At 35.7% G+C, this 15,538-nt stretch overlaps 2 protein-coding genes across 18 annotated transcripts in view; one reads left to right on the top strand and one right to left on the bottom strand.

Annotated features, from left to right (window-relative positions):
• Positions 1–12,658, top strand: part of ABHD18 (abhydrolase domain containing 18) — a 46,283-nt gene extending 33,625 nt beyond the window's left edge. For all 8 annotated transcript variants that reach the window (XM_049097281.1, XM_049097280.1, XM_049097279.1 and 5 more), the window contains 5 exons: positions 1,699–1,788; positions 2,447–2,548; positions 6,611–6,989; positions 8,143–8,305; positions 10,323–12,658. In XM_049097281.1, the coding sequence (XP_048953238.1) occupies positions 1,699–1,788; positions 2,447–2,548; positions 6,611–6,989; positions 8,143–8,305; positions 10,323–10,374 (786 nt within the window). In that variant the 3' untranslated portion in view covers positions 10,375–12,658. The remainder of the gene's footprint in view (positions 1–1,698; positions 1,789–2,446; positions 2,549–6,610; positions 6,990–8,142; positions 8,306–10,322) is intronic.
• MFSD8 (major facilitator superfamily domain containing 8) overlaps positions 1–15,538 on the bottom strand; it is a 127,362-nt gene that overhangs the window by 83,725 nt on the left and 28,099 nt on the right. For 4 of the 10 annotated variants that reach the window (XM_049097272.1, XM_049097269.1, XM_049097271.1 and 1 more), the window contains exon 2: positions 14,035–14,173. The exons of 4 other annotated variants lie outside the window; for them this stretch is intronic. The gene's annotated coding sequence lies outside the window, so the exon portion shown is untranslated. Of the gene's footprint in view, positions 1–4,531; positions 4,662–14,034; positions 14,174–15,538 lie in introns of all 10 variants that reach the window. 2 more of the 10 variants (XM_049097270.1, XM_049097273.1) reach the window with 2 other exon arrangements.

Genomic DNA, 15,538 nt, shown 5'->3' with positions numbered 1-15,538 from the left:
GTGTCACCAACTTGTTTTACCTTTGTCTTCTAGAGTGTACTCAGATGGCCTCCCAATTGGTTTCTCTGTCTCTCGTCTTTTTCTCTCATTAATCTTCTTCTAAGTTTTTCTCCATAACATAACTAGAGTGATTTTCCTAAATCTCATCTCCGTTCTTTCCTACTTAAAACCTGTCAAAGGCTTGCTATTGCCCTGGGCTCTAGCTATGCCAGATGCTGACATCTCTCAGGGGCCTCTTCATTCCTAGCCAAGTCACAGTTTGCCCTTCTGGTTCCAGTCTAGAGCTTACTTCCTATGAGAAGCTCTTCCTGACTCCCATCCTAACTCCAGAGTTTACTTCATCTCTCATTAGTACTTCTTTCACTGCACTATGATTACTTGTCTAGCAATTTGTTTTCTCCATGAAGCAGTAGGTTCAGGAAGGGCTCATAATATGCTCTAGTTTGTTATCTGGCCATATAGCCACTCAATACATTTAAAAAGAAACAACTATACATATATATATATATATATATATATATATATATATATATATGTATTCAAAAACTGATTTAAAAAAAAATATTAGTGAACTTGAAGGGTAGAAAAGGATTTCTTTTTTTCTTTTTTTTTTTTTTTTTTACCTAGTAGTGTTTCCATTGTTATGACCTAGATTGGGGTCTTAAAACTTTCACCTGAATTACTTCCTATACTGGTTTTCCTACCTCAGGTCTTACCCTCTCTAATCAATCCTGGAAACTACTATCATTCTAGCTTCCTTGTATCACTTCTTTGACAATGCCACCACTCCTTTGCTCAGACCTCTTTATTAATTCCCCATTATATACAGAGCAAAAGGGACCTCTAACTCTAAGATTGATACCATTCAATCCTTCCAAACCTGACTATCTCCCCCTCCATTGGCCACATGTGTCCCAATTGACCAGCCAAACTAAAGTATATTGGCTGTTTTCCTACCTGTCTTTGTACTTTTTCACCATATTGCCTTTGATCATACTGTCTTTTTTTATATGGAAGACAATCTCATCTTTCATTTCCCCTAAAAGCCATTTCATGAAGCCTTCTCTGATTCCTCTAGCCAAAAATAACTTTTCCCTTTTCTAAACATACACACTACATTACTTTATATCAGTTAGGTAATCTGCTTTGTAGTTCAGTCAGCCTCAAAGGTCTGAGATTTTATGCTATGTTGTGATTTTGCTGTACCTGAGCAAGTCGTTTCAGTAATGAATATGATTAACCTGCTGCCTAGCATCTACATTTCAGCATATTTGCTCTATATTTACCCCGAGGAAAGTAGTTCTCTGGGAAGGGTCTTGAGATTACTTAAAATTTTCCAATATACTGTATTATTTTCTAAGAGGGAAGTTATATGTTGTTATTGAATTTATGATTTGGGGAGTTTAAGAAGGTCACTAGACATTCTTGTAAGTATTTAGAGAAATTTTTTTTTTTTTAAGATTTTATTTTTAAGTAATCTCTATACCCACTGTGAGGCTCAAACTTACAACTCCAAGATCAATGGTTCCATGTTCTACCAACTGAGCCAGCCAGGTGCCCCAAGTATTTAGAGATTTTGTGTTCATGTCTTATCTCACCATTTACCACCCAGACTATTGCTTAATATTAAATACTTTTCATTTTAATGAATAGAAATTTAAACAGAAGCTCTCTAACTGACTCTTAAACGTATTGCAGATGGCTTCCTTAGCAGTATCCAACTGGCCTAAGCCCATGCCGTTGATTCCATGTTTGTCTTGGTCCACAGCATCTGGGGTCTTCACTACGGTAATTTAATTGCAATTAATATTTCGATAGGTATATATAATTAAAGGTAATTGTTTTGGGGGTTCCCAAAACCACCTCCAGGTTTGGTGATTCTCTAAAAGGAATCACAGGACTTGCCATAGAATCTTACTCATGACTAAGACTTATTATATCAAAAGGATACAATACAGAATCAGCAAAGGGAAAAGGCACATGGGGCAAAGTCCAAAGGAAATCAAACACAACCTCCCATTGGAATCTCACAAGATGTATTTAATTCATCCAGCAGTGGGTTGTGATAGTATGTGCAAAATGTCCATCAGTGAAGCTCAATTGCGCCTGGCAGTCCAGAGTTTCAGGGGTCAGTCACTTAGGCACCCTCTGTCTCACATGTACCAAAATTCCAGATGGAAAGTACATGTTCAGCAGAAACTACATGGTACAAGCAGTTTAGGCACAGTGACCCGCTTTATCATTTAGAAGATGTAGATTGGGGTGAGGAAATGTTTATTAGTTAAGTTTCCAGACTCTTATCAAGGGCTAACATTGCAAGCAGGACTTTCTAAAGATAGGAAATTTCAAGCCTGCTATGTTTACTCTTTTCTGCACACTAATAATAAAATTATTGGACAAAATGTTTTATGGCCTAATTTGTTCTTAACTGAGTTTGTTATTTCAGGGTGTGCTGAGTAAATCAATTAATTGGAGAGAGCTGGAAAAGCAGTATTATACACAGACAGTTTATGAAGAAGAAATTATTCACATGCTTGAATATTGTGGAGTAAGTATTTTTAATCTTTGCATAACATGGGGGGAAATGATTATGTTTAATGATTAAAATTTTTAAAAAGAATCATGAATTTGTTTTAAAAAAAGCAGTACTATTTTTTAGTTTCTAAGATTCTTCATTTAAAAATAAAATACAAATATAAAAAGTCCTATAATGCAAATGTATGGCTTAGAACAATGGAACAGAAATTGAACACCTAACTCAGAAACCACTTCCATGTGTCCTAATTAAAAAGCCCTTCTCCCCCAGTATTTATCATTATCCTGATTTTTATAGTAATTACTTTTTTCTACCTTTAAAATAATTATATTGTCCAAATGTGTATCCTTAGACACTACAATTCTTTTATTTGATGTGCTTTTCAGTATCTTTTAATCTGTAAATTCACTTCTATTCTTTTCCTTTTCCTTATAATTTATCTATTGAAGAATTTAGGCTATTTACATGTGGAGTTTCTCACAGTCTAGCTGTTTTTTATTGCATTCTCATGGTACAGTTTAGCACGTTCACCCATGCTCTATATTGCCTGAAGTTGGCAGCTGGGTCTCGAAGCTCAATTAAATTCAGTTTTTATTTCTTTGGTAGGAGTATAGGAAGCACATAATGTCTGGTTGTCTCTATTTTGTGGTGTAAGCCTCCATTGATGTTTAATGCTTATGTCTATTAATTAGTGGAGGGCTGCAAAATGCTGATACTTTTGTATTTATTAGTTTGAACGCTTATATAAAAAGGCACTTATCTATTATTTGGTTACCTAGTAGTTTAGTTCATATAGGAAAGGCAGGATAAATATTTGATTCTTCCCTTAATTTGTCAGTTTTCAGGATAATGTATTGGTTCCCTGTTGGTCTCCTAAGGTGATTGGTCAATTCCTTTCATGAATTTTGTTCTTTTATGAATTTTTAAATTTTACACATTCACTTTGGAAGTTACTGAGAATCTCAAGAAATCTCGGAAAGAAAAAGAGAATCTCTACTCTTAGGACTTTTTATAATTATACTACTATAAATCTCATTCTTGTAAAGTCTGTCTTGTATAACCTCAGAAGGTAATTACTTGCCTAAGTACTTGGTTACAAAATACCTCTACGGGCTAGTTAGTTCCTTGTGTCCTCCTGTACATATAATAAAAAAAGATGCCTATATTTGAGAATTATGAGAAAACTCAATATGAAAATCTTTTTAAAGAGAGAATCAAAAATTTGGTTGTCTAAAATGGCAGTGTGGTCTTACCCGGCACTTTCTTGTGCCTCTGACTCTTGGTAGTTGTATACAAGTTTTTTTTGTCTCGGAACTAGTTCACAGTAATGCATAGTCAAGGAATTCAAGATGGCTTCCTTCTTTTTTATTCTTTTATTCTTTATTCCTTCTTTTTAAAACTGTTTTCCAGTCAAAAGCAGTTAAAGTTGTTGATGGGGGATCCCTGGGTGGCTCAGCAGTTTGGCGCCTGCCTTTGGCCCAGGGCGCGATCCTGGAGTCCCGGGTTCGAGTTCCGCATCAGGCTCCTGGCATGGAGCCTGCTTCTCCCTCTGCCTGTGTCTCTGCCTCTCTCTCTCTCTCTCTGTGTGTCTATCATAAATAAATAAATCTTTAAAATAAATAAATAATTAAAGTTGTTGGTGTACCACTCTGAGTAATTCTGAGGTGCTTGATCTTACATTTCTCAATGTTTCTAAACTTCCTTTCCCTTTTACATTTCTTTGGTCTGGATGACTTTAGTGATTTGTTCTGTTAGCCATGTTGTTGGGTTTGGTTTTTCTCTTGCTTTCAACCAATTTTTCATTCTTTAATTTTTGAAGGAGATTGTATAATCATATAGTTGAAACATCATGAAATATAAAAGGACATACAATTAAACAAGTCCTACCCTTATTCCCAATTTGTGTAGGTCTTATCTCCCTCAATAAATAACCCACTGTTTATTAATATTTCAAGGAATTTTTCAAACCAATAGAAATATGAACTTTTTCCTTACCTTTTTTTATACACAAATGTTTCCTTTTTCTTTTTACTGCTGCATAATAATCAGTCATGTGGATGGATGTTCCATGATTTATTAACTAGTACCCTGTTTGTTTCTCATTTTTCACCAGTAATAAACAGTGCTACAATGAAGAAATTTGTACATACGTCATTTCATAAGTATAAATTCCTAGAAATGTTGCACTTGTAATGTGGTTAGATTTTATCTAATTCTAGTCATGTCAGTTTATACTACCAGTAGGAACATGTTTATGTTTCCTCATAATTTCACAAATTTAGTGTGTTAGCAAACTTAAAAGTTTTGTTTTGTTTTTTGTTAACCTGAGGTGAAAATTGGGATTGTTTTTATTTAATTTACTTAATTATAAGTGAAATTGAATATGTTTCTAAATTTAAGAGCTATTTATATTTCATTGTCGGTCACTTTTATGTGCATGTCCTTTGCTCATTTTTTTTTAATTTTTTATTTATTTATGATAGTCACACATAGAGAGAGAGAGAGAGAGGCAGAGACACAGGCAGAGGGAGAAGCAGGCTCCATGCACCGGGAGCCCGACGTGGGATTCGATCCCGGGTCTCCAGGATCGCGCCCTGGGCCAAAGGCAGGCGCCAAACCGCTGCGCCACCCAGGGATCCCTCATTTTTTTTTTTAACTCACTTTTTCTATTGTGGTTTTGAGCTTTGTATTCACTTCTAGCGCTTAATAAAGCAAATTAGCTCTTTGTCATATAAGTTGCAAATATATTTTCCGAGGTTGTCATTTTTTTTCTTTTGACTCTGCCCTTAGTATTTAAAAACGTTTATTTTTTTATTTTATTTTTTAAATTTTATTTATTTATTCATGAGAGACCCAGAGAGAGAGGCAGAAACACAGGCAGAGGGAGAAGCAGGCTCCATGCAGGGAGCCCTAAGTGGGACTCGATCCTGGGACTCTGGAATCACACCCTGAGCCAAAGGCAGACGCTCAACCACTGAGCCACCCAGGAGTCCCTAACAAAGTTTATCTTTACTTAAATTATGTTGTACTTACAACTCCTTAAACTGAGTACATACTTTTGAGATTTTAATAGGTGTTCTTTTTTCCTTGATAATTTCTAATTCTTCTTCATTTAACCTGAGAAAGGGATTTGAGGTGGCTGATATGGTACTGCCAGGATACACTTATAAGGCTTTTGGAAGTTCTGAGATGAAGGCAGGTCATGATTTCAAAACCTTAACAATAAAAATGTGATGCAGACTAAATGATACCCTTTACTGTTTAATAGGAGACATTTAGCAATATAGTATGTCATTTATTTATCCTAGTCCTCAGAATAATCTTATCTCTTTTTTCTTTATTTTTTAAGTTGTAATAAAATATATGCAACATAAAATTTACTGTTTCAACCATTTTTTGGCATACAGCTCCACGATGTTATTAAGTGCATTCACATTGTTGTGCAACCATCACCTCTGTACATCATCACTGCAGTCCATCTCCAGAACTTTTTCATTTCACTAAACTGAAATTCTGTACCCATTAAACAGTAACTCTTTGTTGCCGCCTCCTTTCAGCCCCTGGTAATTCCCACTCAACTCTCTGTCTCTATGAATTTGACTACTCTAGGTACCTTATAAAAGTTGGAATCATACAGTATTTGTCCTTGGTGTCTGGCTTATTCATTTACCATGTCTTCAAAGTTCGTCCATGTCATAGTATGTATCAGAGTTTCACTCCCTTTTAAGATTATGTGATAATCAGGATCCCTGGGTGGTGCAGCGGTTTCACGCCTGCCTTTGGCCCAGGGCGCGATCCTGGAGACCCGGGATCGAATCCCACGTCGGGTTCCCGGTGCATGGAGCCTGCTTCTCCCTCTGCCTGTGTCTCTGCCTCTCTCTCTCTCTCTCTATGTGACTATCATAAATTAATAAAAAAAAATAATAAAAAAAGATTATATGATAATCCATTATATGTATGTACTACATTTTATTTATTCATTTATCCATTGGTGGACATTTGTGTTTTGTCTTTAACAAGGTTCTTAAATAAAATGTATTTTATACTAAATGATGTTTTCTTTTGTATATTCAGACAGATTCTTTCAAAATGGGACAAGAGTTTGTGAAACGCTTCCCTATCAGCACAGACAAGCTAACTAACCTTAATCTGGTTTCTAGAACTTTAAATTTAGATATGACAGACCAAGTTGTATCCCAAAAACCTAGTGAGTGCCATAAATCTAGTAAAACATCTATCAGTGCCACATCAGAAGGACTCTTACTGCAAGACACCTCTAAGATGGAATCCTTCAATCAAACACTTCCAACCAACAAAAGTAATTATACAAGTTGCAATCCACAGTCATATCACCTACTTAGTAAAGAACAAAGAAGAAACAATCTTCAGAAAGAATCTTTAATATTCATGAAAGGAGTCATGGATGAATGTACTCATGTGGCAAATTTCTCAGGTACCAATTTTTATATTGAAATTAAAAATGCTGATGTGAAAAAATAAAAAAAAATAAAAATTAAAAAAGAATAAATAAAAAAATAAAAAAAAAATAAAAAATGCTGATGTGTAAAAACTTTTGAAATATTTTTAAGGTTGCTTTACAAAATAATTTCCTATTTTCAAGAGTATGTCTATTGTTGGCTCTAGAATGTATTTTCCAGAATAAGTTGGTTATTTAACTGTATCATATTTTATCCATGAAAATCTAAAAACAGGGGATCCCTGGGTGGCTCAGCGGTTTAGCGCCTGCCTTTGGCCCAGGGCGCGATCCTGGAGTCCCGGGATCGAGTCCCACGTCGGGCTTCCGGTGCATGGAGCCTGCTTCTCCTTCCTCCTGTGTCTCTGCCTCTCTTTCTCTCTCTATGTCTATCATAAATAAATAAATAAATAAATCTTAAAAAAAAAATCTAAAAACATCTAATTAATTAATTAAAAATAGATTGTGTATCTTCTTAAAAGTATTCATCTCATTGTATTAGAGATAAATGTTATGGTATTATATTATAGTTGATTTTTAACTTAATCAAAAAGTTTTAGGGGTATCTGGATAGCTCAGTTGGTTAAGCAGCTGCCTTCAGTTCAGGTTGTGATCTCAGGGTCCTGGGATCGAGCCCCACATCAGACTCTGCTCAAAGGGGAGTTTGCTTTTCCCTCTGCCTCTTCTCCCACTAGCTCAGTTGCTAGTACATGTGCTCTCCCTCCCTCTCTCTCTCAAATAAATAAGTAAATAAATAAATCTTTTTAAATATTTGTTTGGGGCAGCCCTTATGGCTCAGCAGTTTGGCGCCGCCTTCAGCCCAGGGTATGATCCTGGAGATCTGGGATTGAGTCCCACGTCAGGCTCCCTGCATGGAGCCTGCTTCTTCTCCCTCTGCCTGTGTCTCTGCCACTCTCTCTCGCTGTGTCTGTAATGAATAAATAAATAAAATCTTTAAAAGAATAAAAAGAAATAAAAATTAAAAAAATAAAAAGGTTTGTTTGACAGATGTTTTGCTTAGTGTGCTGTCAGGTGTATTTCATTTTCTAATATGATTAATATTATTTGTACAAAAGTCTTAGAGCTTTTTAAAAGTATATATATGTTGCATCTTTTAAAATTCTATCCCTAGTTCCAGTTGATCCAAGCCTTATTATAGTGGTGCAAGCCAAAGAAGATGCTTATATTCCACGAACAGGAGTTCGAAGTCTACAAGAAATTTGGCCCGGCTGTGAAATCCGATATCTAGAAGGGGGTCATATTAGTGCTTATCTGTTTAAACAAGGACTCTTCAGGTAAGATGATTGGTCCAAACAGGTATCTATCTATTTATTTGCTCAGTTTTTGGAATTTTTTTGCCTCAAAAAATATAGATGATCAAGTATTTTTATTGTACGTTTAGTCTTTTTTCTCCTTGCCTCCCTCAGTTATCACATTGTGGTACTCTTTCCTATCCCATCCTTCTCTTCTCCTTTTTCTTTAAAGAATTAGGGAAGCAGCATATGATAGGCATATTTTATTTGTGTTTCTATCCTCTTCAAATATTAATATCCAGGTATTTTAGGATATAGGGAGGAACACCAGGGTTTTAAAACTTGCTTTGGTTCATCATGAGTTTTTCATTCCACTTTCTTCTCTCAGAATGGCATGAGCATCTGTAGAAAAATCCAGCACTGTTTTTTAGTAGCATGTGAATATTGAACCTTAAATGAGAAGTGAAATATTGGTTTTAATGCTAATAACCTTGTATGACTCTAGCACTTATTAGAAGTTATAAAAACTTATTCTATGACTCCATTTTTTTGATAGGCCATATTATTTCTACTTCTATTCAAATTTGATGGCAAAAGGTATCATTGAGCTATATTAATCATTAGTGATTAAATAAGTTCACATAAAGTACTTAAATTAGTGCCCTGTGCATGATGTGTTTCAAAACTGCCAGCTGCATAGCTATATAATAGAAGAATTGTGTGTACTATATGTTTGACATGTTTCACCTCTTTTTAATCCAAAAAATAATTCTTTGTATGTTGTCACTCATTTAGTTCAACTCTTAGATATCACCTTAAATGTCCAATTAAAATATTAAAACACTTTTTTTTTTTAGATTTTATTTATTTATTCGTGAGAGACCCAGAAAGAGAGTCAGAGACATAGGCAGAGGGAGAAGCAGGCTCCATGCAGGGAACCTATGTGGGACTCCATCCTGGGACTCCAGGATCACACCCTGGGCTGACAGCAGGCATTCAACTGCTGAGCCACCCAGGCATCCCATTAAAACACTTTTTGAAGGTAAAATTGGAAACTAAGGCTTTTGCTTTTAGTTCAGTTGCTAAGAACATGTGTTTTTCTGAAGAAAAAGCATCCTTATCATAATTTATAAAAAAGGTTGAATACTACATTATGAAAAGTTATGTGGGGCAGCCCAGGTGGCTCAGTGGTTTAGCGCCACCTTCAGCCCGGGGTGTGATCCTGGAGACCCGGGATCGAGTCCCACATTGGGCTCCCTGCACGGAGGCTGCCTGTGTCTCTGCCTCTCTCTCACTGTGTCTGTCATGAATAAATAAATTTTTAAAGAAGGAAAAAGAAAAGTTATGTGGCCAATTAATATTCAACAAGTTGGGGATCACTGGGTGGCTCAGCAGTTTAGCGCCTGCCTTCTGCCCAGGGCGTGACTCTGGAGACCCGGGATCAAGTCCCGCATTGGGCTCCTTGCATGGAGCCTCCTTCTCTCTCTGCCTGTCTCTGCCTCTCTCTCTCTCTCTCTCTCTCTCTCTGGGTCTCTCAATAAGTAAATAAAAACTTAAAAAAATATTCAACAAGTGACATACATATTTATATTGCATATATATTATATAAATACATAAATATTATATAAGTTCTAAGGCACAAAAAAAATGCTCCTGAATACACCATCAGCTGAAAGCACTTTTGAGGTTTTTTACCAGCAGTAAAGTTACATGGATCCAAACACCCACCCTTAGGTACCTGCCTCTTTCAGAGCTATTTGGAGATGAAGTTAGGTTGCAAGTCACAGGTAACTTTGGAAATAATTTACAGTAAAAGTACTATCTGAGCAAGTTGGGTGGCTCAGTTGGTTAAGTGTCTGCCATGATCCCAAACTCCTGGAATTGAGCCCTATGTTGGGTTCCTTGCTCAGCGAGGAGTCTGCTTCTCCTTCTGCCCCCTCTGCTTGTGGTCCCACACATACACTCTCTTTCTGTCAAATAAGTAAAATCTTTTTTGAAAAAAGTACTGTCTTCTTTCTATGCTCATTACCTATAGTTTTTCTTTCATATTTAATTTTAGACGAGCCATCTATGATGCATTTGAACGCTTCCTCCGTAAATATGCTAACTAATTGGATCACTATATGTAACCAGTATGGCCATCATGTTTCTTATAAAAGGAATTTCATCCTTTGATGATACGAAGAACAAGCGGACAGCACGATATCTAATTGCTATCAATTTAGTCTGGAACTCATTGTTATGATCAGTCAACAATGCTCTTTAAATACATTTGAATAATTGTAAACCAATATTTGGATAAAATAATGTTGAAGTATTTTGTTATTGTTTTTGTGGGAATCCCATATATGCAATATCTAGTCTGTTGTTACTATTTATGAAAACTATATTTTAATTGTGAATAATTTATTAATTAAATTTATTCATAGAAAACTTATTGGTTTTTAAAGAACTACTTAAACTAAGTGTATAATACATCAGCATGTATTCTATACCCTTATATGATAGTTCTACTATTGACTTGATTTGAGAACATGTTTTTTCTTATCTTCAACTTTAATTTCTGCCATGGAAATACTTAATGATGTATAAAATCAGTGTTAACTTTGAATTCTAAAAAATCCCAATTGCTTCATACTTAAGTGGTTTTAATATAAAACAAATGTGGGAATGCAGATAAGATGCATATGACTTGGCTGGACTTTAAAACTTTGCCAAATACTAGGTTAAAAAATGATGCCAAACATATTTCCCCTAAAGTTTTAATTCATGAAAAATGCAAATAAGGGAACACCTATCGCATTACTTGATACTGTGTCTTAACATTTCTTATATACCTACTCTGGGTTTGCTAAACATCTAACTTTAGGTAGATATATTTAACAGGTTTGGCTTTTTCATTTCAGAAATTAAAGGCCACATATGAAATTGACTTGTTCCATAGAACTTTACAGAAAAAGATACCATAACTACTAACTTTTTTAAGTGGGAGATTATATGGCTAGATTTGGTGCTTTCTTTTTATGTTAAACTTCTAAAGCTAAGATCTAAAATGTTTGAAAAAGGTAGAAAATATTTTTGGGAATTGTATCAAGGTTTGGAATAAATATATTTGAGTTTTATTTGTTTGAAATCTGTATTGTTTATGGATTATTTTGAAATATGTATTCCTGGTCTAGCAAGGAACCTTAAATTATAATGTGCCTTCATAGCCATTTAAAAGATTTTATTTATCACTTTAATGTCTCCATCATCTTTACTTTTAAAAACTATTTAAAAGTCACTAATGTGAAGTCATTGGTGGTATACAAAACTGTAAATTCTGTAAGCCTGCTTTGACATAGCAAACCAAATCAATTTGGTTACAGCCATTTGGTCTATCGTAATTTTATATCTTCAGACTAGAACCTTTACTTTTAACCGAAAGTATAAAATGTACGAAAATTCTTAAACAAAATACCCTTTAAAGATAAAGCAAAATGCGTTGTCAACTGAATTTCAAACATTTTCTTATTATATAGTGAGGCAATATGATTGAATTGCTTTCTGAATTACGCCTTAGTAAAACCAATATTTATTTTTCACCTAAATATTTCTTACTAAGCAATAATGTATTGTGATATATGACTTTCTATTAGTAAAAGAATGAAATTTCATCTCATTTTAATTAACTCTTAGGCATAACTAGTTTTTTTCCCAAATAAATGTGAAAGAGTATTTTAAAAATTTCATTTCTTAACCAGATGTTTTTAAGAATATTATGCATGCAACTTCCTAAATTGATTAAGGTACAAAATAACTTTTCTTACAGTTTTTTTATCCATTTATCCCAAAATAATGACTCAAGCTTTATATCTATATCTGTATCTATAGATATAGATAGAGATAGATACATTTTTTAAAATGCTGTCTGCCAATTTGAAAATTGGGTACATAAACTGCTAAAAAATCATTTAGGCCCGAGTTGCAAACTGGCAGTCAATACAAAGCAGTTTAGCCCACAGCTGTTTTATTCAGTATGCATAATATTTCAAAATTTGTTTGAATTTGAAAAGTCTTTCAACTGAGCATGCATTCCCTAGTTTGCCAGTCTCATAGACTCCCTTTTTTATCAGGCTACTTCACTACTTTGTGTTTCCATCTTAGCCCTGAACACACTTGAGTTTGAAACCCCAGTTTTAGATCTATGGTTAGAAAAGCCTCTGAATTTCATGACTCACTAATGTTGTAATCACTATTAATTATTTTAGCATACGCATTTTAGATTGTTATGAATGTAATTTTTAATGTGGTGCTCTCTCATAAAGATTATTGAACTAACACTGTTACTGAAAAAATTTTAAATCATTTCCAGATATTTTATACTTCACAATAAAAGTATATTTAAAAAGTTAATTATTTCATATATTCAAGAGGATTTTTTCTGAATACAGAATACTTGTGTCGCATTTGATTAATGTATTCAAACTTGAATTGTGTGTTCCTCCTTAGTTCTATTATACACCAAACAAGGTAAGACAGAAATAAGGGAGACCAGCAGAATAGTTAGTATTCCGTATCTGCAACAAGAGCCAGATTTCCCCCCACCAAAATACATGTGATCCCAGGGAAACCAGCATTCTGATAGATCATACTTATATGAATGTTGTATAATTAGACATAATTCTTGGATATATTTAGATTTATGCTAGTAAATGTACACGCAATTAAAATCTAGAGATAACTGTAAGACTGAGAAGTGAGGATGCTGGGCAGAGGCTGCTATAGAAACTGGGTTTGGAAATAGATTTTGGCGGATGAAACAAAGGGAATAGAGGTACATTTGGATCATTTTGCAGGAGTAGACTAGCTTAATTCTAGGAATATTCTTATAGAGAGAATCCTAGGAAATCAATGATTTCATGAAGGACTTTGAAAACAGTTTAGAAAATTTGGGAACAAAACCCAGAAAGATTTTCCTTAGAACCAAGAGAGTGGGGATCCCTGGGTGGCTCAGCGGTTTAGCGCCTGCCTTCGGCCCAGGGCGTGATCCTGGAGACCAGGGATCGAGTCCCACGTTGGGCTCCCCGCATGGAGCCTGCTTCTCCCTCTGCCTGTGTCTCTGCCTCTCTTTCTCTCTCTCTGTGTCTCTCAGGAATAAATAAAATCTTAAAAAAAAAAAAAAAAAAAAAAAAGAACCAAGAGAGCTAATGTGCAGATTCACCAGATTGTGTTAATGGAAAGAAAATGTAAACTTAGCACAAAAAGTCTATTCTGTGTATAAACCTGTGACTAACTGAGGTATAGCTGTTTTTCCTATATAATGTACTAGATAATTCCATAGAAATAAAGTTGTATCCTGCCCTTTGCTATTGAAAGTGTGGTCAGTAGATTGGCAGCATCCTTGGGAGCTTGTTAAAAATGTAGAATCTCAAGCACCACCCCAACGTTACTGAGTCAGAATCTGCATTTGCATAAGAAGGTTCAAATACACATTAAATTTTCAAAAACAGCTAATTAGAGTCTGGTACTCAGATTTTAGATGCATTGATATCACCTGGAACTTTGTTAAAACACAGATTTCCAGACCCCACTACCCTGAGTTTCTGATTCAGTAAGTGGGGCAGGGCTCGAGAAATTTGTATTCTAACGAGTTTCCTAGGATGCTGATGTGATCTGTCCAAGGGTTACACTTTAAGAAACAAAGGGCCGTGGCTCTAATTGGCTCTCAGGCCTGGAACATATTAGAATTACCTGGGGAGTTTTAAAAGCAGATGAGTGAGTGTCCTTACCTATGCTGGATCTCTCTTACCCCAGAGATTCAGATTCAATTGGCTTGCAGTTGGTATTTTTAAGGCTCCCTAGGTGATCCTAATGTGCAGCCAGGTTTAAGAACCGTGTGCTTTAAAGGTCTCCAAGGAAGAGGAATAGCTGTTGAAAGAATGTAAAGTCAGTAAATCAACATAGATTTTGGAAAGGAATTCCTGATAATTATGGGTGTTCTTTGCACCTCAGAAGTATTAAAGTAGCCAAGAGGGCCTGTGTTCCTTTTGCTTCTGCTATTTTGTTATGGGTAGATGTGTTAGTGAGTAGGATGAGCTGGGGGTGGATTTGGGCACTTTCGTGCAGCAGAGCTTCTTTAAATCTTAAACTTTAACTCATCTTGGCAACTTAAAGCAGAGACAAGTATAAGCTCAGAAATGCTAACCTCTTTCCTTTATTTTCTTTAACCATAAAGATTACACCTTCCCTTCTTAACCTTATGAAATTACTTTTAAAAACGCAGATATGATGCTCTTTGAAAAGCTAAAGCATGTCTTTAGAAATCATTCATTTCCAGAGCAGTTATTCCTGGACTTTTCCATCCATCTCAGTCAACAAAATAGTTGCCTGTATTAGTGTATGTTTTAGAGACACTTGTTACCAACTCACACCTTTGATCCATTTCCCTTGCCCTGTAGATGACATCGGACTTTAAGACCTTATACTTAGGCAGAAGACAATTACTGATCCTGCCCTGAGTTTTTACAAATTTCAACTCTAAACCAGTACTCAACAGCTTCACCTGCTGAGCATTCTTTACTTTTTTTTTTTTTTTAAGATTTTATTTATTCATGCCAGACACAGAGAGAGGCAGAGACATAGGAAAAGGGAGAAGCAGGCTCCCCGTAAGAAGCTTGATGCAGGACACGATCCCAGGACCCCAGGATCATGACTTGAGCAGAAGGCAGATACTCAACCATGAGCATTCTTTCCTCAAGTCACAATGATGTAGGGAAGATGTCAAGGTTGGAAGCTGATGGCCAAGAAAGAATTCTTGAAACGTCGTTGGTACAAAAAGGTGGTTTTATTAGGGCAGGGGGACAAGACCTGATAGAGCAGAAAGAGCTGCACGGGGGTCATGAGGAGTGGCCCATTGAAAGTTGGGAGCAGGAAGGGAAGCCTCCCAGGTATTTTGGAAACAAGGTTTCCAGGATCTTGAGGAGGCCAGCTATTGTCAGGAAAGGTCCTGTATTACTGGCTAGTAAAAACTCAGTCATGAGCCCCTTCAGATGTATATTGGTGGGTCATGCTTGAGGGATGACTGCCAACACATATCTTGGGGGTGGTGGTGGTGGGGGGGGCGGGTAGAGATAAAGGAAGTTTCCAAAGGAAGATTTATTTATTTATTTATTTCCCAAAGGAATTTTTTTTCCAAAGAAATTTTTATATGTTAAAGTAGACTTACAGGATCCTGGGGGTCGGGCTAAGATTGCCTTTTGTCCTTAGCAAAGTATCAACCTTGAAGCAGTTAAG

Source organism: Canis lupus, chromosome 19, assembly GCF_003254725.2.
Source record: "Canis lupus dingo isolate Sandy chromosome 19, ASM325472v2, whole genome shotgun sequence".
Taxonomy (NCBI): Eukaryota; Metazoa; Chordata; class Mammalia; order Carnivora; family Canidae; genus Canis; species Canis lupus.
Note: the sequence above shows the minus strand (reverse complement) of the source record. Positions and strands in the feature narration are given on the sequence as shown.